The sequence below is a fragment of the Orbicella faveolata genome, unplaced genomic scaffold (assembly GCF_042242905.1).
Source record: "Orbicella faveolata isolate gen_17 unplaced genomic scaffold, um_ofav_v1 contig_1, whole genome shotgun sequence".
NCBI lineage: Eukaryota > Metazoa > Cnidaria > Anthozoa > Scleractinia > Merulinidae > Orbicella > Orbicella faveolata.
This window is the reverse complement of record NW_028301536.1, coordinates 38,950,106-38,978,010: the sequence shown is the minus strand read 5'-3', so window position 1 is coordinate 38,978,010 and position 27,905 is coordinate 38,950,106. Positions and strand designations below refer to the sequence as shown.

Below are 27,905 nucleotides of genomic sequence, written 5' to 3'. Positions count from 1 at the left end.
ATTGGCAACTGTGGGATTCTTTTTACCCATTTCTCAGTTTTCTGCAATAAACCGGGAGAACTTGATAAAAATCCGGAGGCAAGACATCAAATTGGGAAATTCCTGATCAAATCGAGAAGACTGAAAACCTTGGACTGTCTGAATCTATTGATACCGGAGCGAGATTTCGTACCGGAACGAAAGTCTACTGTTGATGTGAATTTCAATGGAATGATAAGGTTTTAAAAGTATTCGCACGCCATTAAACCGCAATACTGGCCCTAAATTTCGATAAAGTTCTTCTCAATCCACCTTTAAACTTATGCCGATAAAAAAAATTGAAATTCGATCAAATTTCACGTGGACATCACTGGGAGGGAATTCGATCAAATATACGAGCTTCACGTGAATAGTTTTTTTTATACTCCACTGGAACTCGACGAAATAAACATTTCTACTTGCACGTAACCATTGCTTGAACAAGTGTTTGAACTGTCATATTTATTTGCTTTTTTTATTTTCTATTTTTAACGGCGTAACGCCGAATAACAACCTGAACAGTGCTCCGGTGAGCCTGAAAAGCTTTGCATTTAAGTTAGGCTTAAAAGCAATCTCGTGTCAGAGGTTAGCTCTCAGTAATTGCTAAGATTACATGATGTATACTGAAAAAACAATTCATTGCCCTTTGTTTACATATTTTCCTTATTAGTCTCAAAGCATTTTCGATCTGTACTAACTCTCTTATTACGACTTCGACCGCTAAAAGTCAGAGAAATTCTTGATTGGGAAAAAAATTGATTTCGCTCATGTTTTAGGCCGGGTTAAAAGAAATTATTTTAAAATCTACTGATGAAATGACATTGCAATCATAATCTGAGGACCTGAAATTTGTATACACTGGTTTGAGTCTCGCATGCAACTTTAAACGCTCAGTCTTGTCTTAGAAATCTCACAAATAAATATATGCACTCTACAATTAGAAAATTAGAGTGCAAGCATTGAATGTAACTTTTCTGAACTTAAAATTACACTGATTGGTTTTCTGATATAATCGTTGTTGATTACACCATTGTCTCTCTCCGTTGTCTCCACTGGCGACGTGGAATGCCAACAGTGGGCCTCCTGGTCAGTTGTTGCTGGCACAGCTGTATCCTCTGTGATGCCACGTCTTCATATTCCCGCCAACGTTTTTCTGTGGCTATCCTGAGAGCTTCTGTCGATGGTTCTATTCCTTTTGAAATATAAAGGAAAGTTTTGTTGCGCAAAGTTAAAGGGAGCTAGGTCACACAACTGTTGGCCGCAATTTCAGAACTGATATTGATCATAGAGTCAATTGATATAACACAATAACGACTGGAAACCGCAGAAGAAATAAAAAGATGCAAAATGGCTGCATGGATGGGAAGCGTTGGAGAAGATGATTGCATGTGGGTGGACTTGGAAAACATCGACGGGCCTTTTTTCAAGTTTGTCTCAATTTGAATGAAAGCCGGTGTCATTTACAACACACGTACATCCTTGTTTATGTGATTTTGGCAATAAACGACTGTGCCCATGCCAGATCGAAGTTCAGAGAGCATAATTAATTAAAATAAACAGAATTTGGCTGAGAAACTGTGACCTGTCGGCTTTAAAATCAAGTATTTTGGAAAAGAAATGTTTAGTGACAGGGTCAAGTTAGTAAGCTTCAATGGCTTTAGATTCTGATATCACCTCTAGCTGGATCGGTTGAATTGGCATGCCCCATGGATCGAATTTGATTCCGATATATGTGTATAGCAGAGACGCGGGCTTCATTAGTGCTTTTCAGGCTACATGTAAACCCAGAAATTTTTGCATTTTTTGAAAACCAATATCTCTTTTAATATAATACCCAAAGAGCAGAACATTTCACCTACTGCCAAGTAACACAGGCTCTTTTGTTTGGAGTCAACTACATTTATGCGTTCATCCAATATTCATACACATGCACCATCTTGAAATATATGTTGCCAAGTCGTGATTTTGTTTATAGCGAGGAGATCTAACTTTCGTACCCTTTGGACCCGCGAGTTATAAATATTCATTTGGGACTTGGGGGGCAGGATTTCCGACAAACTGGTGGGTTTCACGAGAAAAATATGTTCTTACGTGTTGTCACCCGTCCGTGCAGTCTAGTTTGGCGCTGATTTCCTCTCTTATTTGCAGATACATTGACCGGAAAAATTAGGAAAGCATATAAAGTTCGTAGCTTTTTTATTTACACGATCCACGAAATTCCCGCATTTTTTTCAAAGCAGAAGCCTGGACCGCGCCGCCAAACCTCGCGCATGCTTATTACGTGTTCCGCTCTGAATTTTCGAAAAGCTTCGTTGTTGAATGTTATATCTATCCACACTAAAACGCAAAGCCGGCATTTTCAAATTTCTCCGGTTTGAAGAGACTTTTCGAAATTAAAGCTCTGTTTTCCTGACGGATTAGTATGGACCGAAGGCCTAAATGTAGACATAAAGCTCCGTTTTCAAATTCCTCTAGCGTAGTGTGGACGAGGCCTTATCAAGACCTGTACGTGTCCAAACATTTGTAATGAAACCACTCATCTGCAGCTCGTAGTGAGTTTTTGACATCCCTTGACGTCGGGTCTATAAGAGCCAGTACAGACCTTGGAAAAATGTTGTGGACTTGTTAATTAGACTTATTTACCTCGTTCATAATTGCCTCTGCGAATGAAGTAATCAGTCTTCACAATGTCGAAAGTCAGCAGCGGTTTGCTTGGGTAATAAATTAATAGATTCTCTTCAATTTCTTCAATCAGCTGACCAGCTTTTGTCATCTGTTCGTCAGATACTTCTTTCAGGAAGTTGAGATGCTTAACATGCCTGGACGATTTGACATAGAATGCTATCTGTCTATTTTTGGCTCTGATTTGGGTACGTGCGGTAATAGGACGTGTTTCGGCGCCCAAGTGCCGTTCAACATCTTGAAAAAGGTTTTCAGCCATGGCCTCCTCGTGGTCGGTAATCCCAACTTTCGCAGATTTCTCTGCGAAAAATGCCGCGTAGAAATATCTGTTCTCTGCAGTTTCCTCCCCAGCGGCACAGGGTAACAACAGCTAAAATTCAGAGACAAAAACTAACTTTAATATCGTTTTGATGAACCACACGATGTTTTTGAAGTTCATTATTTAATGAAAACAATACATGTTTCGGATGAGACATCATCCATCGTCAGTTGCACAGTGAAAAAATATAAAAAGAATATGCAATAAATAGTATAACAAAGTGAGATATTAACAAGAATATTAAGGATGAAGGCGCGAACATCTTAATTTATCCCTTTCATACTAATTAGTCTCCTTTTTTAGCTTGAATAGTTTTACCTTTTTTTTTGGTTCGCGCCTTCATCCTTAATTATTCTTGTTAATATCTCACTTTGTTATACTATTTACTGCATATTCTTTTTATACTTTTTCACTGTACAACTGACGATGGATGATGTCTCATCCGAAACGTGTCTTTTTTCGATAAGTAATGAACTACAAAAACATCGTGTGGTTCATCAAAACCATATCTTACTGCGTGCTGCTACGAAGCCTTGACTTTAATATCATAGTAATATTTATCACATACTTGTATTTGAACTGAGGAGACAAAACTTAACGGAAGACCTCAGGCAAAAAACTCTTTTTTAACCCCGATAAGGTGGGAAGATCACCCAGGTCCTTTTTGTATGGGGGTCCCCCCTAGCCGGGCTTCACCTTGACAATACGGATCGAGCGCTGCAGCAATCTCCGTTTGGAAAAGGTCCAGGGTGGACATGCTCCATACCGGAGTCGAGCATTATACTTGAAAAAGATCAGTGCAGGTCCTATGTTGGCACAGTGATGGCGAACAACAATGAAGCATTCCGATTGGCTGAGTTTAGTTCCAGGGTTTTAGTCTACGTCCTATCAGTTGTTTAGTCGTGTAATAGCTTGTAATTATTGATAGTGATTTTGGATATTTTTGTTCAAACTTTCTTTCATGCTATTGCTTGTTACGTGCAAGGGCCAATTTCACCCATGCAGTTATCAGTTTGCCCCGACGGTCAGTCATACAGCTGCTAGGCACTTACACTACTCCTCATTTTTTCCTACTTGCTCTCACCTCAACTGAATCATCAAGTAACTCCTTAGCTTTCTCATAATTCCCTTCTCTGCGAGCAAGCGCTGACTCGACATACTTCAACTTAGAAAGCAGGTAGCAGTGATTTGGAGAGTGGTGTCTTTGTGATATCTCCAAGGCTTCTTTGGCATGTCGCTTTCCGTCTTCGATTCTGCTTTCATGTAAGTCTAACAACGTTTCCTACAAACGATAGTAGGGATTTTTTTAAAGCCTTCTATCAATTTCGGAAAATCTATCATTTTTATTAATCGTAAAGTACACCTTGAATTAGTTTAATTTCCTGGGACGCCGAAAGCCAAACACGCAATGCTTACAGCAGAATATCGGCCTAGAGCTTAGGCGGTTCAAGCTTCGTGGTCACATGTATTACTATATTCTTAGCTTGACAATAGTGTACATACAGAGTGGAAAAGGATTGTGGGTACTCTTCTTTGATCCAACGAGCTTAGATGGTCAGGTTCGAATATATCTATCTGATTTTATTGATTTAAACAGACGAATTAGAAGCTGGCCTTCTCGACAAATATGAAGATGAGGATAGCGATGTTGTAGTGAGAAAGTTAGAATCGAAGGATAAAAATTAATCACGTGTTATGAAATATTGAATAAAAAGAAGCAAACCTCAAATAATATCAGTGGCATCAAATCGATGAACCGTGGATAGTTGTCAGTTAGCGTTTCGAATCTCTCCTTGGCCTGAATGAACCGTTCAAGATCTCCTGTGACAAAAACACGTGTTGGAAGATTTGTCGTTAAATGCACTTTCCTTTAATTTGGAGAACAGAGGTATATCGGAACTCACCATCATCTGCTAGGCGCTGAAAACGACGCAGGATAGTCGTCCCCACCAAATTGGACCACATACCTGTGATTTGAGAAACGATCACAGCATTAGGAGAATAAATATCTGGAATAGCATACTACAGGGTTTAAACACCCAGATTTTGGCTTCAATGGCGGCGTTAGGCCTGAGGGGAGACGCACCATGTACCTTGTCGCTATAGCTTTGGCGTGAATCTACACATGGATTTCAGAACGGTTGTGTTATGTGTGCTTTTTGGTACAGAGTTATCCGTCAAATCTTACTCTTTATTAGTCTAGTCTTAAATCTGGAACACCAATGGTACTGACCTTTTGGCCTGAGTTTCCTGATGGGCTTTTCAATTCCAGGTCCCTCCTGGTATTCGTTGAGCCATGGGCCTGGAACCGAAATTTTCTTGTGTATGCAAGACACATTTCTGCCTCCGTCAGTGGAATAAAGCTGAATTGTATTTTCAAAGATCTGAGGTTCTGCAGATGGAAGAAGAAGGGTAACAATACCCATGATGGCGTTGTTATGGGCAGATGTTATGATCATTCCCTGTGGTGATATGTGGACTGCAATAATATACTTCCCATTGTTCTGTAAATAAAACAAAAGTAGGAAAATAGGACGTTGAATATTGATTCGAATTAGTGCCTGGGTGCATGCTATTACCAATATAAAACTGCAGTAAGTTACATATTATGGTTTCAATATTTATTGGTTTGTTTGTTTAGTTTCCAAGACTTGTGATGGCCGCCTGTTCAACATAAGACCGATATCAATGTTTTCAGTCTTATCAGGAGAGCCCAAAATGGCGTGAGTACAAAAGAGGTATGTTCAATTAAAAAATTGCTCTACAGTGTTCAGAAAATGAATCGAATAGGCTCCGTTTCAAAACGAAGGCGATAAATAACTAACATTTATGCAATCACTCTTCTGGAACTCGTAGAGATTCTACTAATTGGTCGACGATACGGCACCGTCAAAAGTAATCAGTCGGTCGAAAATGTGTTGGTGCGTAAAAACCAATCAATGCACAACAGATTTCAAGCTTACAACAGAAAAGCCATCGCTTGTTGGAGTCATGCTGCAACTCCATATTTCCTGACTGGGATCTTGAACGATTCCTAGGCGATATCTGATCGCGACATACGGACCACCAAACACAGAGCTTATCGGCACCTCCTGTAAACAGTTGGGCAACTCGAGTTGATGGCCACGAAAACTTCCGAAAACATTGGTCCTCTCGAAGGCAAGTATACTGAGTTGTAAAACTTCATTAGAGTACTCTTCTTCTGACATCGTGCCTGTGAACGCAATAATATTGACGTTGCTTGAATTCTATGTAATAAATAGTAGTCTACCAATATTGATATACCAAAATTCCTCTTGATATGAAAAGTAGTCGAATATATGACGTCATCTGAATTTGAAAATTTAGTCTGTAAATGATTAATCCTTCTTTCTGTCTTAACCCCAAACAGACCAGAGAGGGAAAATTCACCCGTACAGGCTTCAAAGTGAATATATTCCCTTTTCATTAAAAAAATATATATTTCCCCTGGAAACAGTATTGTATGCATGTCACTGTTTACACGCATCTTACTGAGTTCAAGGTCTGAACGGTTAGTTACGGCCGAAGTATTTCCCCTACAATTTACGTACCAAGCGCGAAGCGCGCGGGCCATGAGTCGAAGGGGAAAAAGCGAGGATCCGTAACTTACAGTACGGACCGAGAAGACGAGGTTAGTAAGATATTTATTATATCTCTATTGTGTGTCTGACGTGGATCAGTGCATGAGTGGATTAACGAAAAAAGACTAATAAAATTGACATGAATATCCCAGGAAAACCGAAATTTGAATTGCAAAGTTATCCGAACAATTTCAAGTAATATTCTGAGTACAGAACTATCCGTTTCATTTCCCCAGTCCGGAGTAATAGCATTAAATATATTGTTCATTTATTCAGGTTTTAATTCATACCGAGTTACCATATTAAACCCAGTTTCTGCAGGAGCATAGTGATATGTTCAGGTTTTCAGGATTATTATTTGCTTTGTTTCTCGACCTTAGCGTGCGGATGTTGTCAACTTCCGTGTTTCAGTCGCAATGCGAGAATGTGGGGTACAAAGTTCTTTGGTTAGCATGACTCAACAAAATTTGCTTGGTGACTGCTGCATGTTATAAAAGGGGAACCCCCCAAAATAGCAAGTTTTCACAAGTAGTCTTTCTTCATAGGATGAATAATTGCCATTTTATTCGCCTCGCACTGTCAAATATCTACAGGGTTTCCTAATATACCGCAGATGATGCACTCATGGATCAAGCTATACGGATTCATATTTTCGATTTAGGCCCAGTTCAGACGTCGTACTTCTGCCGTGCCGAACTAAATTCAGGAATTAAGTTCGACAAAAGCACTGCAGAAGCACGGCGTCTGAATCAAACTTTTGAATTAAGTTCGGCAAGCAATTAAGTTCGACAAGCTCTGCCGTGCTACACGACTCTGGCACGGCAGCGATTCAAACGTCTTGCTTCTGTCGCGCCAAACTAAATACACAAATTATGTCAATGTGTTTTGGCGAGATTTCGTTCCCTCGGGGAGTTAGGAGGAGAATTGTTACGAGGCTTCAGTAAACCCTGGATTTGATTCGACTCTGGCACGACGTCTGAATCAGAGTTGATTTCCTGTCGTGCTACAGTCGAACCAAATTGCAATTTAGTTCGGCACGGCAGAAGCACGACGTCTGAACTGGGCCTTAGAAATTCGTCATCACACATCAGTAATACGACGCAAATTTCTAAGGAATATATTCCTGCAGCGTGGGGAGCATTTATGGCGTTCAACTTCAAAGATAAATCAGGTACAGGTAGCGTACTGTCGTGCAAGGCCCCGCTTCTCGCATATATACCGAAATCAATAGCTGAAGGTTTTTCAGCACGTATAAGTCGTTGAATAAGTCGTCAACGAAATGTTAGCACAAACATTATTGAAGTTCGATGATGAGAACTCAAATTGTATCAGTTTATCTGGATCACACAGCTCAGACGGTTTTGTGAACCACGTGGCAGCGAAATTGTATTAAAAACATGTTGATACTCGAGCGGACGAGCTGTTTTAACGTACGGGCGAGTTCATTTGTACTGACTGATTTCGTAAAATGATTAATCTCGGGGCGGTTCGGGGGTGTGGAAGGGGAGCGAGCTGGGTTACAACTCAAAAGAAAACAAAGGCCGGCAGTTTCGCGGTGTCTCTTGTCATGAACCCTTTCATTTCGGGGGCACATCATTTATTCAACCACTGAAGAAAACATGCAAGAATTTTCAGATGATTCTACAGCGCCTGTTCGGCCGCTTCCGTCATCTCCGGCATGCTCATCTAGCTTGCGTCATGTACATGTAGTGTTTCATGAGACATGGAAGCGATGTTCGAAATATATTTGGAATGACGCCACTAGCTATCAACTGGTTGAGTTTATGGTATAATGATAGGCAACAAGTAAGAAGTTCCAACATGAGTGAGTTTAGAGCCAAAATGCGCTTTGCGCTAACAATACAGCAATATCTAAGTTCAATATATTGAACCGAGTGTTCTTCCCGTCTTGGTCAGCACCAATGTTTTGATTCAATGTGCCAAAGATCTGCGAAAATCATAGCCCGAGAGCCTGGAACAGGCTACTAAGATCATAGCACAAAAAATAATTTACCTTCGTGGCGTGCCAAAACCCGGCTGTTATGAAGAATGGTTTCACATGGCCGCTTCAGTGACTTCTGTTTCTCCGCCGTCTTACGCAACGTTTCTGCATACGGCTGACATTTAGTATTGGGGATTCCCCTAACGCGTAACAACAATTTATACTGGTGTCGTCATACTTTATTGTACGGAAGACGTGCAGGTCCTCATGCACGCTAGAAGGTTCTTGAACACCCACATTATTATGTTAATTTTGTTATTCCTTTCTTTCATGTTACCTGCTCTGGCAAATTAAGATAGCAGATTACGGTCGATGGCGATAAGTCGCTAGTTTAAACTTTAAAACACGGTACCACTTTCTTTCATGCTTGATTATTGAACTCAGGACTCAATCCTTCTTCTCTTTTCCGGATATTAATATAAATCTACAGGTTCTATCACGAATGCCGTTCTCTGGTTTATATATTAAGGGTAATGAAATTCAGTAGCCTTGATATAGAGCGGTTTTATATAGCGGTTTTCAAATGAGTGTCGTAAAATCAAAACCAAACCAGTTACTTACCAATTAGACTACTCAGCAATTCTCAAATCGTAGTAAAACCAAAACCAAAGTAATTGCCTGATTACGTACGGCACTCAATTAAAACCACCCCATTAGCTGTCCACTTGTTTTGATCTTACTACACATAAACTATATGGCTCTGAAATAGAGCCGGAATATTGTGGCAATTTCTCTGCATTGTAATAAACCAAAATTTGGTTTTCAACAATGTTAACAATCATTGGACTCGTCTTGTTTATGTTACTAGCTCGATAAATAAATAATGACATGTGACCTGCGCTTTAAAAACTCAGTTTAGTGTCATCAAAATTGCCCCTGTTTACAGACGAGATCCATTTTTCAAGCCATTTTGAATGCTCTTTTGGTAGCGGTTACGTGCATGAGTTTTTTTTGGTACAAGTAAGCTTGCAGGATATATATTTTGTTTTTCTTAATAACCCACCCCCTTCAAAAATCAAATGGTCCACCCCTAAGTTGTCCTGATAAGGTTCTTTGGTTCCTCGCACCCATTCAGAACTCCAATAGCTGTTAAAGTAGCCGAGTTCTTTCTGCCAAAATTGAGAAAATTAGTATTAAAAATAGAACTGCATGTTTTTGGATAGTGCGGAATCTGACTATAGAGTGTAATTCTGGTACAGGGTATTTTTTTCGATATAAAGGGTTAAAAACCTGCAAACCTCTCCCTTGTGACAGTAAGAAAAAACAAGAGATTGTCAAGGTGTGGAAATAAATGGAAACTTCTACCGTTTATTACCCCTGCCTAACTCAACACAAGTGAATATATTGACATCAGTCAAGTGAAGTGAATTCGTTAGCAACTAATGAATTAATTTGCCTTTTATGACAGTAAGCAATGATCTGTTAAACAGTAACTAATTAAGGGACTGGGTTCTCTTTTACAATTTCTCAGCGTAGCTAATCGATCGTAGTAATGAAGAGCTCCACATACCTTTCAAAGTAATTACCAACTATTTTGAAGTGAATTGTGGTCCTACGCACGAAACATTCATTGTTGTTTTTAGGATTTCTGTGCAAGTTTGCATTAGGTAGGGAGTGGTTGCCCAATCCCCCGAACCAGGGGCTCATGACAAAAACGCACGACTATTTCTGACTACACTTCGTGACAATCAACCGTATTTAAAAAGAAATATACCACTATATCGCTATACCAGTAAACTTGACCTTTTAGAGACATGTAATCAGAAAAATTCAACTATCGGTAATATGTGTTATTATCGTGTAGTCTGTAAATAGAAAATCCGGCCGAAGAATGTTTCTTGACCGAGCTTTTGAAAAGCCGCACCCCAAAACCAATACAAAACTACTTCAAGTTTCCATGCATATAATAAATTGAAAAGGCTCAAACAGTTGTTTACTCAAAAACATGCACACAGTGTTCGACCATATCAGTAATGAACAACTGTCCACCGTTTGACGATACAGCAACAGCCCAAGGTTGCTTAAGTTCGGTTGGTTTTCCTTTGATCCAGTGTAGAAATTCTCCTTCCAGTGTAAAAACTAGGACATTGCCGTTTGCACTGTCACAGATTATCAAGTTGTTAAACTTGTCAACGGCGAGTCCCACAGGACATCGATCGAAGTCCACTGGACACTTCTGTACCAATGTCATATAGAAATTCTCCTTCATTATTAAATACCTTCACGCAGTGAGCTGAGCCATAGGAGACATAGAACATGTCTTGATGACGTAAAGCTACACATGGGTACGCATCACAATCCGGAGCCCTGAAGGACTGTAATAACTCTGTACCGTCAGGGGAGAGGACTTTGACCGTGTTGTCACCTCGGTCACACACCAGCATGCGGTCATCACAAGCAATGGTCATCTTTCCTGGTTTGATCAATTGTTTGTTGAAGATGCTTTTAATAAACTGGCCGCTTTCATTGAACCACAAGATACAAAAATCGCAGATGATGACGTCGCCAGACCTGTTGAATGCTACTGAAGTAGGGTATTTAAGTTTCTTAGCAGCAGGTCCCTTCTGACTACACTCTCTTAAATAGGTTCCATCTGAACTAAAGAGTTGTACTCTTTCATTAGAAGAATCAGCTACTGCAATTTTCCCTGTTTTGTCACTTATTGCAATATCGCAGGGGTAACCAAATTTTCCTTGTGCTGTACCACGTGATCCAAAAGACCCTACGGCATCGTATTGATGCGGCTTCACGTGAATACTTCCTAGGCAACCAGTCAGCGGTTGACTATTTACTTCAATCACCACGTCATGATGTCCATCATAATCGGGTGTGTAGGTGATGCTATATTTACCATCTTTGCTGTCATTAATGTCGGTGTCGAGGTCCTGTTCTGACGGACTGTGAACTTTTACAACAATCTGATCGATTTCATTATAACACTGTTGTCCCTCTGCATTCTTTGTTGTGACTGTCAGGGTAGCTTCTCTTCCAGCTTCTGCCTCTTTTAAGCCTTCCCCTTCCATCACTGATTGAAGAGGATCAGTTGTACTAACAATAACTTCACCCAGAAACACGTGTCTAACATTCTGGATATCCTCTTCATTTGCCTTGTACTGAACATGCGATGGTTGATAAATGTTCATTTTTCTTGCATTTAGGAGACCTTTACACCTTTCCATGACACCCTGCTGCGCTTCAAGAATTTCAACGCTGCTGTTTCCTTGTAAAATTCTTTCGCAATGTTCCATAGACATTTTCAGTTGCGTGGCAGATATCTGAAAGTGTTCTAACTGTGTTGCGTGATCTCTTTGTTGTTCTTTTTCAATAACATCCAACTTGGTCACCATGGCGATCTCGTGCTCCTTTAAAACTCGAATGTGTTCTTCGACAGTGGTTGATACTTTGTTACGAGCGGAAGCAATTTTTTCTCTGTTTTTCCTCAACAATTCTGTTGTTTCCTCCATTTGTGTCGTGTGCTCAGCAATCCTTCGTTTCATTTCCTGCACAAGCTCCGCCATCATTAGTTTTTGTTCCTCTGCGGCTTGCTTGATACCCACCTTGGTGTGATTTGCATGACGCGTTTGTCCACACTTGTCGCAAATGCAAACTTTGCAGTTCTGACAATAATAACTGAGGGGCTCATTCTCGTGATGTTTCTCTTTACACCTGACAGATGTGGCCACCAATTCTTCCAGTTTCGAACATGTACCTTAAAAAGCACAACAGTTACGAAAAAAACCTGGTGAAACGAGACTTGTAATGTGCTCTAACACTAAGTGCTGGACCCAACAAAAAATGACATTCTCTTCTTCGCATAGTTACTAACTAAGAAGAGTTTTCGAAAGCTACACGTTTTTCGGTTGCCATCGATGAAAATGCTATCGGGTCCCAATCGATCTCAACCCATAACGTTTATTAATAAAATAAATTAGGGAAATGAAAAAAAGGAACTGCGTTATATTGTAAGTAGTGTATGATTGGCAAGCCAGGTTATTGTAAGGTGGTCATAGTTTTATGGCTAGTCCGATTCTTAAGTAATATATCAAACACGAAAGACTGTGTTTGACCATATTTCCAAACACCGAGAATAGAGTTGAAAATACCATGCGTGCGTAGCGGAGTATTTTTGATGAACTTCGAGGTGTTTGAAAATGTGGTCAAACTAAACCTAGGGAGAAAACGGAGGAATAAAATGGTAAAACTCTTTGCTAATTAAGATCAGGTATCCAAACACCGTCACGGTCATGAAACTCGATTTTGAGATTATACTTTCTAGCCTGATGTAGATTACTTACATTTACATAAGCATACTTGAACGATTCTATTTAGCGCCCTGGGGACTAATTTGCCTTTGGTAGCTCATAATTACAATAAGGCGCTCACTAGAGCGGGGGCGCTTACTAAATTAAAGAAGAGTCGAGGCGCTCATTCTTGTTTTCGACACAAACATGGCGACATGCGATAAAACTCTGGTGAACAAAAAAGACCTCGTGACTTAAGAACTATAAAGTAGGTGTTCGTACAGTAGTAAAACTAATATGCTATTTTTTCTAAGTCAATATATTCAATATTAGATTCAGACTAGTAAGCAGACTACAAAATTTCAGTATTGGTGGTCTCATGAATTAATCCAGTGTACATTTCAAACCGAAAGTGGCTCTAGATTAACACCATGCCTGTTAGCACGGTATATAGTTGTATGTTTTACGTTAAGGAGTGCCTCCCTTGCTAGGAACTCCCAACCCCTGTGTATGAAGTGCGAACGAATTGACGAACTTCATTTATCTAAGTAACTTAAAAATTGAATCATTAAGCTTACCTTCATCACCTGATTCCTTTCTGTTACTCACAGTTGCTGCTGTTAAATCATCAAGTTTTCTCATGACATCCGTCATCTTGGTTCCGATCTCTTTCAGCTCATCTTTAATGTTGTCCTCGTCCTTTTTCCATTCACTGAGAAGTTTTTGTAGTGATCTTCCATTTCAGGGTCTATGCACTCAGTTTCCAGATTGTCAATAGCTGCCCTGTACCTAACTCCTCCTAGTCTCACCAGAGTGTCCCGAATGTCTTGCCAATACGCCTTGAACGTTGTGTCATCAATCGAAGCTTGTTCGGCATGCGCGTACACGGTGTTTCTAAAGTACTTAATACGTGCAATGTCCGCTTGACGACTCATGTCCGTTGCAGCGGGAAGCGCGTCCCATCCAGTCATTGGAGAAGGTAAGCCACCCAAATTTCGTAACAGAATCATCAAAAGAGAAGTGTCGAAGTCTCTCGAAGACACTGAAGAAGAAATGACAGGAAAGAGCTTGCCCCATTGCGTCGCATTGATAATTTTCCTTGATCTGAGAGACTGAAGTGTGGTTTTATTTGCCGCCAAAACTGCGTGAAGATTTCTTGGTACGTGCCTGGCATCAAGTGTGTCTCTGAGGGCCTGGGTGCCAACATCAACCAGGAGACGACACAAGCGAGCATAGTTAGTCGTCTCCTTATTACTGGATGGAGCTGTTGGTACTACACCAGCCATGAGATTAATCGGCTATTGAAAAAGAAATAAAGTACTCTACTTTTAAATGCAAGGAATGTTGATTTAATAATTTATACTTTCAACTTGAAAAGAGAATTTAGAATGTAGGACCTGCTAGGACGGTGCCCATATCGTCTTAACTCTCCTCATGATTAGATTGTTTGGAATGGATGATCCTCGGTTAAAATAAAAACTGGGAATTTAAGTCTTAATTAACACAGAAGCAGCAGTAGAACTGTTGTCATGGCAACGGCACAATGGGCATTTTTTGTTTCTTTTTCAAAGATGCCTTGACGGCGATAGTGATGTTTCGTCCTGAACACCGTGAGTGAGGCCAGAATTCCTGACTACTCCCCTAAGCAAAACGATAAGCATCCCTGGCCTTTCTCAAGGGAGTCCCTTCCCCTCCCCCGGGAGGCAAACAACTCTTCCTGTAGACGTGGTTGGAATGCAAAGCATCCAACCATAAAAGATTTTTGTTTCATTGTAATGTGTTCAATTTAAGAGGAACATAATAAAAACCACCGAATCGAACAACCGAAACGAAACGAAATAACCGAAGCCATTGAGGATTATTGAGAGCTATGGCTTACTGACAGGCTATCCTGAGGGTTTTCGCTAATTTAACAGGAGTGCTACTCAGGTTAAGGCGGAATGCAGGACTGCAGGACTGCAGATCTAGTTTTAATGATAATGGGTTCTTTGCAATAAAGATAATGGGTTCTCTTGCCTCGTTGATTTCGTTTCGTTTCTGTTTAACATTTCGGCAGTTTCGTTTCATTTCCAGTACATGTAACAATAACATACTACTTCAACGATATAGGACCTTAAATTTGACTTTACAAATTCAATTCACGACACAAACCTGTGGATCTTGGAAGTCCTATGAACTGAAATCTATTGAACCCCAAACAGCAACTCGACCGTCGAGGACGAGTTTGCGCCGGCGTTTTAATACTAAAGGCGAAGCTTTACAGAAATCGATCACTACCGTGGACTGTGTTCATTACCAGAGCAATTTCATTTGCATTTTTTCGCGGTCAGTTTACTTTCACATTCTGGCTTTGTTCGCTCTTGGGCTTCAGATCACAGAGAGTCCTTCATTCATTCTTCAGGGGTGGTGTGCTTGACTAATTTTTTTTTGTTGGACAGCAACAATATGTTTCTTAAGAATTAACTGGAACGTTAGTCAAAAAAAAAAAAAACGTAATTGTTTCCAAAATGATTGGAATGGAATGAAAAAGAAAGAAAAGTAGGAAGAACACCTTCCCTTAGTTTTCACGATTGAGTCTTTTCCAGCCCCTCCCGGGTAAGCAGCCAGCCAGTTCGTTAGCGATATTGGCTGTTGACCTTACAACCTTTGTTTCCGTGAAACATGCATAAAAAACAGTATTTACTTTTAACACCGTATACAGTCACGCAAGCGCAAAAAATCTGTAAGACGCGAAGATCGCATATACAAAGCAGATTTAGCGGATGGGAGACTGGGACTGCAGGGACTATAGAGGATCGGAGGCTCCTTTTGTTTTGACTAAGATCAATATTCAGTATAGAAATAATACAATGAATATCTGAGTGAACCACTTGGGTGAGCGCTTAGAAAGGCATCAGCAAATCAAAAGTGTAATAACTCAAATAAATTTCATTTTAAACTAGAGGGGGGCTTATATCCGGAGGGGTTTACGATCGGAAGTAATATTTTGTTTTCAGGTGGATGGGCCTATACAGTTTACGGTATTAAGATAGCAGAGTGCAGTTGATGGCAATAAACTCTAGAACTTTAAGACGCTGTACCACGTACTTTCTTCCCCTGATTATTAAACCTTCTCTTTCCGAATCCATTTAAAGAAGAATTTGTTGTTAATCGATGGTGCTGTAAAGTGTGAGTCACAAACTTATTCAACTGTCGGCTGTTTGAGTGGGAGTGGCTAGTGAGTAGTATCAATGACTTAGCGCATGTCTATTGGGACACAGTTACGGATTTTCATCATATCCAGTGGCGGATCCAGACTTTAAGCTAAGGGGAGGTCCCAGTTTAGTTTTACTTGCCCTGCCGGCTTTTCTTCCTTCAGTCATTTCTTCTTTTTTCACCCAAAATAAGGGGGCCCCCCGGTCCCTCCCCTAGATCTGCCACTGATATCAGTGCAAAAATTATGATCGAGTATCTTCGCTTGTTCACTAAGTGTACCTGGAGTACCAAAATGAAGATTTTAAGTAAATTGTTGAAGGGGAGAGCCAGCTGTAATTAGTTTCAACTGATTTTTCTAAAAGACACGGCAAGAGAATTTGAAAGAGTCTGCCAGACTTCCTTGATTTGTCATCAACACTTTGTGTATTCGTAACCAATCGTAACACTCGTTCGATAGCGCCAGTATAGGTGAATCTTTGCTGACGTCATTGTTTACATTTTTCCTCATTAACATACGACTTTGCGCATAGAAGGCATCATGCTAGACACGATTTTACTAGAAAAACTTAAAGAGCTTGTGAAACTTAGTAAGTGGTGAAATTTTTGGCTCTTTGGGTGTAATATTCGAGGAGAAATTGGCTTTCAAAAATGTCAAAATTTCTGTGTGGCAAAAGCGCTGAGCTCATACATTCTTTGTAAAATTTTGAGCTTTTAAACCCTCGTCGCACAAAAAGTATTCAATACGTCGAGCTCAAATTCCTTGGGACAGTTAATCGTGCTGTGCCCTTTCAATATTCAGTATTAATCTCTTTGTAGCTCCATCAGAAACTGTATCGCTTATGGTAATGAGGCAAATATTGTAAACAAAGATTCTCCTATAAAGTGTCTCCAAAAGGAGGCTGTATGTGCTCGCACATCAATTCAAGAGAGAAACAAAAAGAATATACACTTCTATACAACACTTTATTTGCAAGTAGATTACAAGCACCTGAATACAGTTGTATTCAGTGAATAAGATTACCAGCATCTAACTGAAATAATCTATTTACAGTCTAGTTAATTACTTACAAGTACTAAAGGGCATTTTTAAGTGCCAATGCACATGTATCAGAACTACCGTCAAGTTCGTCAAGTCACCAACAATATCTTCTATGGTGTATTTTTTTTCAGTCTACCTTCAGGAACCTAATACGTGAACCGCATAGGCGCCAACAAAATCTTGACCAATGATATTGTACTGGGCTATTGGTCTCCTTCCTCTGCAAAACTGTTCATTACTTTAGCTGGCAGTTGTACAACATTTGGTGGTTCGTTAGTCAAGTGTTGAGGCCTTCAGATATTTTCTCAATTACCGCATACCTATATCTGACTTGCACAACACGCGTGTGTACTTTGCGGTTGCCATTCTTCTTACAACAGAAGTACATGTATTAAAGTCTTCTTAAGACTTCTAAAATGAAGTCAGACGGGACTATATATACCTCAAATCCTTACTATAACTACAGAATCTTGATGCAGATTCAAAACCAAATGGTCAATCTGTTAACCCAGATTAACCTGGTCTAGCATCAGCGTCAGTACTAGTTGTCACCAGTCATTGAATTAAGACTGGACTCTCAAGACGTCACTTGGTAATCCTAGCTACATCGTCAACTTACTAGCTATAAGCTTACCTTTTCTCCTTTGTATTTTAAAATGTACATTGTTTGCTTGCACTGTGCATTTCCAGCTACGAGTGTAGCAAAATAGTTTAGGCACTCAAAACTGTTAAAGAAAGTAACTTAAAACGATTTATGGCCATTCCAGGCTCGACTAGCCCGCCTTTTGGAATAAGCCGCACCACTGGCACAAAAAAACAGGTGCTAACACATCATGACATGTGGTACCCTGCGTTCTGTAGCTGTCGAGATTTTCTGTTTTCGCAGCACGCAGGCTAGACACTTGACCTTTTGTACATTTAACAAATTAGGGGAAAAGAAACTCTTACTTATAATGACGAGGTTGGAAATGGATTACCGTTAACTTTTTGAACAATTACTGGAAAAAAAACTTGAAACTCAGCTTATCAAACTTAACTAGAAGTTTTTTTAATTTAACAAACCTAGATGGGACATGGAATTCCTACAAGTTTACTTTCCTTGGAGCTCGTAACCAGAGCATTCGACAAATTGAAGAATACATGTACCTGTTCCTGGTTCTACAATGACAGTACAATTTGAGGTCATTACAGTAACCTGTTACATAATGAGTTTTTGAAAAGGTCGTACATGTAATTCACTCTCGAATAGCATTACACAACCTCCAATTGTTACAGCCTCTAAGAGTCCGTGATGTTGTTCACTGCGCCTCACATCTTAACACACGTGTGAGCTCTTCAAGGTGTCCTTGCAGGATTTCAAGCTGCGGTTCTTGGAAGCGCACGACCATTGTCTCCTCGGCCATTTCACGGGGCCTCCTCGGTCCAATCTCCCCACGGTCGAGGCGCAGACGATCGAGCTGCAGCAGGCGGTCACGTGTTCCCTTGATATCTGCCTGCAGTCGAAGATCTGCAGCTATACTAGACGCTTCAGACACCCAGCTGATACCTGTACAGATTGATGACAATTGAGTAAAACGAAACAACTGGAAGAGAAAATATCTGTGAGCTAATGAGATCCCGCCACTGATAACAAGAGGTATATGTTCTCATTATTATTTTGTTGTTGTTGCAAATAAAGTATTTCTCAAATTTCCCAAACTTGATCATAAAGATTTCTGTCTGGATATTCAGTTTGCATTTAGCCACTCAGCAAGGAATGCTTGAGACTCGGAGTGATCAAGACAGAACAAGAGAAAACTTGTAAAGGAAGACAACTCAGGAGAGGAAAAAGAATTAGGAGGGTGCCCTTTTGCCTCTGTATCAAAACAAGTCTTGGCGCGAAACCAATCATTCAGGTTCATTATAATGCAAATCAAACTTATTATCATATGAAAGATTTTCCAGGAGGATTTGTTTTGAAACAGAGGCACAATGCAACTGGGAAATGGCCTATTAAATGGCACAATGTACAAATTAACGAACAAAGCAGTATCAATTTTTTATTGAGATAGGGCAGGCAGTTAGTTGTCAGAATCACTAACCTTCTTCAAACTGCCCTTTCCTTGTGAAGAAGTCACCCAGCGCACTGTAAAACAATGCTTTGTCTCGCATGGGGCAGTCAGCAAGAAACCCTCTCCTGAACTGTCCAACAAACATGTCCACCTTTGCTAAGTCATCTGCTGACACAGGAATCTGCAGGTTAGTGGCTTTGTCTCTGGACGAATGAAGGTAAAAGAAGATTGCTCTGATAAGAGTCTGCCGTGGACTCCTGGCATTTCTGTTTAGATTCTTGTCAAGTTGGTGCCTGAAGTGCAGCATGGCATCCTTCAGGGCTTTCTTTAGGATCTTTTTTTCCTGTTTAGTGATTCCCTCCACTCTAGCCTTCTCTGAATACAGAGCAGTAAGACAAGTGCGGTTGACTGAAGTCTCTTCACCAGGGACAACTGCCTCTAAGAGCTGACACAAATATTCACCATTTAATAAATAATGCATCATGCTACATTCTATGGCTGTAGCATTGCCATGCTTAAGACCATACCCGTTAACTGCAAATTTAAGTTATATTAGAACCATGAAAATAATAGTTTTAGAATAGAAGTACTGAACATGTCAAATAAATTTCCTCAAATATCCAATGCACATGACAGCAAAATATTAAAAAGTGTCACCCTCAAACAAGTGCATCACTAAACAATAAGGTGCCGCTGGTCAATGGGAACATTCCCAAGCTGCTATGTACACGTATGTGCCTACTTGCCTCCAATATGGAAAAAAATAACTTACTGTACATTTCAAGCTGAGTTTTGGTTGTTGATACTATCATTCAAAAGAGCTTCTTTAGTTAATGAGTTTTAAATAAGTGTTGTTCAGTGCTTTCCAGATTTTATGTGCTAGGCCTGCAGGGACGGGAAGGGAGGGGCAATTACTATCACAAACTGAGAATGGAGGAATTCAGGGGAAGGACATGAATAGGCCCTTTGCAGCTAAGTCATCACGTGACCTATTTTTCATAAAATTATGGGCTATAATTTAACGAATGCCAGAAATGGAAAAAGCATGTTGAAAATATCAAAATGGCCAAGTTTGAGGCCCCCATCATTAAAGAAGGAGATTTTATGACTGTCCGAATTTTTAAAAGAATAAGAAGACTTGTATGGAAAAAGTTGTTGGAGAGCAAGGCCTTGCCTTGCCAGCAACATTTTCCATACAAATCCTCTAAATTTTCCAAAAATTCAAACTGTCGTATAAACTTACTCTTTGATTCCAGGAACCTCAAACTTGGCCATTTTGGTATTTTCGATGCGCTCTCTCCATTTCTGGCATTCTTTAAGTTATAGACCATAATATAAAATTTTCTAGGAAAAATATGGTCACGTGACCCCAGCTGCAAAGGGCCTACATATGTATTAGGGAGAATGTCTTACTGCAATATAACAATGAACATGGAATATAATGACAAAGTAACAAATGTATGTACACTGAAATATTGTACCAGAGACAAAAACAAGCCCACCTCGGTAGAAGAATTCAAGAATTCTTCAGCCTTAATGAAGTCCTTCTCCATTTTGTAAGCAGCAGAGATAGTACTCTTTGCTTTCCCAGCAATGGCGTTGTAATTGGGAGAGTTGGCATCATTTGCCTTGGTACAGACATCCTCACCTACTTGCTTGCATTGTTCAAGATCTCCCATTTGATACAGCAACAGACTTTCCTGTTACAAACAAACAAACAAACAAAAGCATACAGTAACTGCTGCCATATTATTTTAGCGGAACACAACAGCACATAACAAATTCTTTACAATACATTAGCTCCTCACAACACCAAAAGATCTTGAGCACAGAACAAATTGTTTCCAGCCCTAAAAGCCAATCTTTTGTTGAGGGAGAAGCTTCAAGCAAGACAAAGTTACTGCTCAGTCTTCTTTGTCCGAGTCAGCACCTCAAAAACATAAAAAAACTGCAAACTGCAAGCTAAATTTATGGTTTCCATAACCACACAATTATTTCTTTACCGTAAACCCCTGGAAAAAATTAAAACGTGAATGTACCTGCAAACCAGCACTCAAAATTGGCTTAAACTGCCAAACCGTTGGAATATTTAATACACCCTCTCTACGCGTCTATACCTGTTTTGCAAGTACTGTAATTCACAGGCTCGATTCCATAGAACAACAATTTGGGACATTAACACACTTGTCTTACAATATTTCAGCTATATCATCTTCAGGGGTGTTTACGTTACTTGAATGTTCCATAAATATAACTATATTTACACCTGCTTTCAGTGTTACATGCACAGGCGACATCTTTCGACCATCTCTCGCCATTCCATCTTTCGAAATGCTATGTAAACGGCTGAAAGACCATTTACCTGTGAAACTGGCAATCTTTTTTAGTTATTAGCAGAACAAATGATTTTCTGTCGTAGTTTTGCAGTAGTATATGATAATTACTGACCTCAAATGAATGACGAAGATTGTGGACTCCCAATTTACGGGATTTCTAAGGATTTTAGTGTAGTCGATCAGCTCTCAATAGTGACTTCTGGTAGAATTGGGTTGCTACTGCTCAGTTAATATTCGAAAGATGTAATCATTCACAACAGTTGATTTATCTCTCACAGAATGACTTCTTGATCTCCCAGCCTTAGTTTGAGGTCAAATAAATCCATCTTTCATGACTAAAAGTTGAGTTCGACCACAAAGGAGCCACTTGTGCTTACATTTTGACGTAGGCCAGGTTACATAGCATGTCAAAAGATAGTTCCTATGCACGTAACACTGAAAGTGGATGCAAAACCTAACGCATCGATAATAAATTAATTTTGCTAATGACAGCATCTTGCGCATTAACAATAAATATCCAAATTGCACCATATTTAAAAAATACAGTGTAGGAAGCAGACTAGGTAAAAACCTTGATGCTATTTATAAGTAAAGTACATGTGTTAATTACCAGTCATTGTTTGTACATGTACAAGAAATTAAACTATCTTAGGACAAAAAACATTTTGATTTCAAAATAACAAATCACCACTGGTGCTGTATAAATCATTAAATGCCATACCTCTAGCTGAACTGCAAGAAGTAAATCCTTGTATAATGCTTCTGAGGTGCCAGGTGTACGAGAATGTTGAATAAGACGGAGCTGATCTTGTTTGAAACATTGGTAAGCACCTGACACAATGAACAAGTCATGTTGTCAGTAAAATCAATACTTCAATCTAATGAGACTCACTGGGTACTGCTGTGCAAATGTACAAGGCTATGGCAGTCAACAGTTTCGAATAAAAACCAAATGACGTACAATTTACTACATGATTGTAAGGTTTACGTCATTAGCACCAACTTACCATTTTCCACTAGATCCTGAAAATACCGGATAGTCTTTTGACCTTCAGGAGTTCCAAGGATACCTGAAATAAGCCAAGAGCAGCCACTGTATTCACTACAGTGTTATTATAATAATAACATTTGTAGTCAAACTTAGTCTTATGAATCAGCATGTGATACTTCAATTATTTCAACATCAGAGGTAAACTTATACAACAATACAGTCCTAACAATGTACAAATAACAGAGTTTCTTTTTCAGCAGACACACTCAGACAATTGTGGCTGCAGACATTCCATGTATAACCTCAATATTGTGCTTGTTAATTACAGTGGCTCCCAAACTGAAAACCCACATCTACACTGTAATGAACAGGAATTACTAAAGATTAAATAAATACTTTAATTTGTGCATCATGATAGAATTAATTCAAGTTTTGGTAAAGTTTTTTTTTTTCAATGAGCACATTACATAGCACACAGATGAACATGAACTTTAAGATCGCATATCATCGTAGACATGTACGTCATCTCTGCAAGACATACTGAATACTTACCCACAAGCTGTTTTTTAGCAAATGGTAAGTCCACTGCCGGCAGAGAGTGACCATCCCAATAATCAAACAAATAATTTGGTGCATAATGAGTGACGATAACAGTTTGAACCTCAGCAAGAAGTTCATTTCCAGCTACTGATTTCAACTTGATATTGATGTGGAAGATCCTGGAGATGTTAGCTGGAAGGAGAAAAGTAAATTTTCTGGCATAGGAGGGTAGAGCATTCCCAGCACAATCGACACCAGTGGTTTCTGCTAAATGCATGCAACCAGGTGGCTTCACTTCCGCTTCCATGACATAACGTCCACCATTCTGCAAGCAATATTATAGAAAAGGTTCTCAAGAGAAATAACATTCAGAGCTTCTAATATTTTGTATGGTTGCAGAGCCGCGAATTTCGAGTAAATCCGCAAAATCCCACAAAATTCACAAAAACACGCAAAATACTGCAAAATTCACTAAAAATCGTACCAAATACATGTCACTACAACACATTTGAAACTTATCTTGGCTGTTGGGGCGGTTTACTTGCCGTAAACTTGCAAATTTACCATCACTGCAATGAGTAAACAACATCCAAAAACTACTAGACATTCTCAGATTAATGTTGCCAAAAAACTGGGCACCCACTATGGCCACAATGTAAAAAGCTTTGCCATTGGCGCATTTTTTGAGCGCATTGTTGCTAAGACAGCAGATGATGATCTCTGTAAAATAGAGACTTGTGGTCAAACAAATACAAACACGTATGATAGTCCAAACGAGTTGCACAAATTTTCCTGCAAAATCACCAGTTTTACAAAGGCAACACTTGTAAGTAGTTGGTGTTTCTGTTGCTGTTGTTATTGCATAGGGTAACACTCATCATTTCCTGAAAAAAGGGCAAAATCTCTGTCTTTCTGAGTTAAAAATGTTGGTCAAATCAGTGCAAAACTAATTGCTTTCCAGCAAAATTTGCCCAGAAAATTCCCACAAAATTGGCCACTTTTTACCAATTGTTTTTCGGCAAAATTTGCCCGAAAATTTCTGCCAATTTCCCGAGAAATCTGCCGTTTTCTTCCTTGAATTTGCCTCTGAATATCCCGCAAAATTTGACTTTTTTCCGTGACCTATCAGGAACCCTGATTTACATTGAGTGTTCATTGATGGTAGTAATTTTGAGATCATAGATGTGAAAAGACCCTGGTGGACCATTCCATGTACACATAACACTTGGTTCATATGAGGAACCAGCTAAAGAACTGCATGTAAATGTAGGTTAAGTCTGCATACACTCGAAGTGGCCCATCACAAAGCATGGAAAAAAAATTCAAATCCGCTTGCCCAGTGGGCCAGTACATTTCAGTTTTCAGTTGCCCCCAATGAAATATTACTTGCTCAATAGGTGTACAAAGTTCATGCCTCATCAACTAACGTAATCCTTGCTTTCAACTCATTGTTTAGCTCATCTTGCAGTCTTAAGTTTTGAAATTGTTTTTGTTTGGAATTTATAACTAACAGGACTATTGAGGCTAATTTCACTTGCCCAGCAGACCACCATACTTCCATTGTCACTTGCCCAAGAGCAAAATTTACTTGCCCCTAGCAATCGGACCTGGGTTTTTACCTGCTGGGCTGCATCAGGCCAGAGCTTATCCAGTTTCTGTAGCATGAAGAGACTAGTGGTGTTACGATTCATATTTCTTGCGATTCAATTCAACTTTGATTGTTGCCTTTCGATTTCGATTATTTCGATTTGATTATGCAAAACATTAATGTTTTCTAATTCTTGCAACATGATACACAATGTAAACAACAAACAACCTTAAACTCTCAATTTGAGGATACAATAGTAACAGGAACATTATTAATCTATTACAAGGATGCAATAAAAAAATACATGCAATTTGTCAGTGTTCTTCTTTGAGTTCTTTCTAGATCTAGTGCACTCTCAGATTTTCTTTTAAAAAAGTAACTTGTCTCCATGTTCACTATGCAAACATGACATCTGAGCAGACACAAAGTCCCCTGCAAAAGAGAAAACTCTCTCACTGGCCACTGATGTGGAGGAACACATAGATATCTTTTGGCCAACTTTGACAAAATAGGGTATTTGAGCTCATTTGCTTTCAATCACAATAACAGATCAGCGTTAAATGGTATGGTTTATGCACTCTGCTGGGTAAGTCATATCTAGACTCTAGAACGTTTATCATGTGTGGAAACCCTTCATTTTCCACAACTGAATAGGGCCTCATGTCCTTTACAATAAGAACTCCGATAGACTTCGTTATCGCCATCGCCCTGTTGCCTGACCGCGGCAACTTATTCTTCGCAACATCCTGAATTTTTTACTGTCCTGCTCCAGTACTGTTTTTCGTACCTGGTGAAGTTTTTACCATCTTTTGAGTGCAACACTACTGCGCTCATGCCTGAAGTTGAACCGGCACAATACTTGAAATTTGCTGAGAAAATTTTCCAGATAGTTTTGGATTTGTCTGTTGTACCGTCTCTAGCCAGAAAGCCATAATATTTCCACACAGTGAAAAGAAGCAGGTGGATTCACAATCGCTTGGTCACCATGTATGAGCATGTTGCACATGGTTTGCCTTATTTGGAAATTCATAAGGGGTGGTAGAAGGGCAACACAAGCAAAACACAAGCAAGAACTGCTAACGTCTTTGCTCGTCAATTAATGACCCACATTTTAAAGAGTTCTAGATTCTAATTTCACAATATAATGACTCACTGAGGGCACCCTAATAAGGGTATGCAAAAAATCGAACCGAAATCGAAATGTGGAATGAAAGAATCGTGAATTGAACCGAATGGTCATAATCGCGATTAATCGAGAATTCAATTAATCGTTACACCACTAGAAGCAACTACATGTAGGAGGGTAGATGATAACATGGACTTCATTTTAGTCACATCTCTTACACAAATCAAGTACTAATGTTCATTTGTAAGGATGAGTGCACAACAAATGGAAGAAGACCTTTCCTTCTTCATGAAAATTTTAATTTAGCACTATTCAATAAAAAATCTGTAAAAAAACCTGTGAACAATCCTGTGATACATAAACATCCAATGTGTAGTTACAGAAAATATCCATACCTCCCCCACGCAAGGGATTTTTTCTAACACCTCCACACTCCTCTGGAAATTCCAGTTAAGCTTCTTACATTTTTTTATATTTTTGGGTCTCATAGAGCCCCCCACCCCCTAGGAAATTCCAATCTCTTCTGTGGGGGGAGTATGGATATTTTCTGGAACCGCACAATGAAACAAAATTTGAATTTTGCAATGACATAAATTCTGTCCAAAAGCATGACATTTAGACCTTGTAAAAAAAATCCTTTTTTTCCACTGTGTTTTTCAAAGGTTTTGGTCCTGTGAAAGGTGACATGTTGACAGGTTTTAAAAACTTCACACTGTACCTAGACCTAAACAAGTGATTGTAAAAAAACTTCCTGCAATACATAGGATGATGTTAGTGCAAGCTGGTTTGTTAATATCTGCATGCTATAACTAATGATCTCTTGCATTGTTGATGCTCCTACTATCCCTTGAATGTACAAGGCTTGATGCCTTACCTACCAGTACCATGCTAGCACTACTTACGATTCTGAAATTCCCATTTCTGCTGGCCTCCATGTGGCACTCGAACAACTCTTGCTTGTCACTACCTAGTGCAACCACGAACTGGCTGAGGACAAACTGACCAGGAAAAGACAGTAAAGAGTGGGTTGGCAGTGAACAAAGTGACTCTTCAGGTAAATGGCATCCGAGGCCTGCAATATGATGCCGACAGCCCTTGAGAATCACCAACTTGCATTTCCCTGGCAGAAATTCATAATCTCTAGGACAAGAAACAATTGACCATGACCCTGGAATAAAAGAGAGCAATGATATCAAAGTACTCTGCATAACCTTTTTGTATTGAAATTTGAGTCACATTTATAACATTTTGAAAGCAGTTATTCAACCTACATAGATACACAGGTCGGAATGACTGCGTCAAAAAACTGTTGGCAGCAAGTTTTTTCTCTCAGGGTCACTTAGACTAGTGTTTAGCATTATATTAGCTAAACAAATTTTACAAGTGATTACATTTCGCTCACTAAATCCTCTTCGTCTCCTTGGGCGCATTATTTAAAGGCGATTTACACTTTGCTCGACGAGTACAAATTTTACGTTATGTTGTACTTTTAAAAATCTTAGCGCCTCTTCAGAATGGAATGCATTCCAGCCTTTACATGTGATCGTCAATCTTCTCCATTATCTTTACAGTTGGGTATTAACACACAAATCAGGTTTGTGAAACAAGTCAAGCTGTTCAGCAGCAACAAAGCCTTTCAAATACGATCGGTCTGGTATTAAACTAAAATGAAAATTGCATTAACAGTGTAATATAAACCTCGTTCAGTCATGCAAAGACAGTATAGTCTGTACAAGTCTCCTTCAATAAAATATATCCTCTTTAAAATCTTAATTACCACTTAAGAAAGTGGCGCTCGAGGTGCAATCGAGAAAACGTAATGGGTTACGCAATGAAATATACGAATGAAGCACTAAAAAACATTCAAACATACACGACTACTATCATATCGACACTTTTTTACGTATTCAAAAGTCGCGACAATCTTACTCTCCACCTACCGATAAGACTTTCTTGTCTCTGCATTGTGCAGTTTAGGCGCAATAGCTCGTCAGGAAGGAATCTTCAGCCGCATAAAACGTTCAGCGCAGTCTCTTTCCACATGTGATCATCATGTGATCACGTGCTCTATGTTTACGTTTTGATGGAGGCGTGCCACAACATGATCATGTGATCCTCTGCATCAGTCAATGAAAACCGTTTACTGGCCTGAAAGAAAAGAAAATTAATACTGAC

General features: G+C 39.5%; 2 protein-coding genes and 1 pseudogene across 4 annotated transcripts; all 3 read right to left on the bottom strand.

The window, feature by feature from the left end:
- Positions 1-463: 463 nt before the first annotated feature.
- LOC149119019 (uncharacterized) lies at positions 464-9,410 on the bottom strand. Its single transcript, XM_089275815.1, has 8 exons — positions 8,636-9,410; positions 5,983-6,233; positions 5,253-5,523; positions 4,924-4,986; positions 4,743-4,840; positions 4,104-4,301; positions 2,662-3,070; positions 464-1,210 (listed from the first exon to the last, which is right to left on the bottom strand). The coding sequence occupies exons 2-8, from the start codon at positions 6,226-6,228 to the stop codon at positions 1,041-1,043; spliced, it is 1,455 nt and encodes a 484-aa protein (XP_089131941.1). The 5' UTR covers positions 6,229-6,233; positions 8,636-9,410; the 3' UTR covers positions 464-1,040.
- Positions 9,411-9,905: 495 nt separating this feature from the next.
- Positions 9,906-15,236, bottom strand: LOC110057264 (uncharacterized; annotated as a pseudogene). The gene is made up of 3 exons (XR_016202994.1): positions 15,016-15,236; positions 13,443-14,162; positions 9,906-12,332 (listed from the first exon to the last, which is right to left on the bottom strand). The product of XR_016202994.1 is annotated as an uncharacterized LOC110057264 (transcript).
- A 1,767-nt stretch (positions 15,237-17,003) lies between these two features.
- LOC110057235 (uncharacterized) lies at positions 17,004-27,732 on the bottom strand. Of its 2 annotated transcripts, XM_020763821.2 has the most exons (8): positions 27,671-27,732; positions 26,633-26,898; positions 23,029-23,341; positions 22,493-22,555; positions 22,207-22,316; positions 20,652-20,849; positions 19,180-19,594; positions 17,004-18,644 (listed from the first exon to the last, which is right to left on the bottom strand). In XM_020763821.2, the coding sequence occupies exons 1-8, from the start codon at positions 27,693-27,695 to the stop codon at positions 18,397-18,399; spliced, it is 1,638 nt and encodes a 545-aa protein (XP_020619480.2). In that variant the 5' UTR covers positions 27,696-27,732; the 3' UTR covers positions 17,004-18,396. The 2 variants fall into 2 exon arrangements, with proteins under 2 accessions (XP_020619480.2, XP_089131945.1); XM_089275819.1 differs by lacking the exon at positions 27,671-27,732 and having other exon boundaries at positions 26,633-26,953.
- Positions 27,733-27,905: the final 173 nt, after the last annotated feature.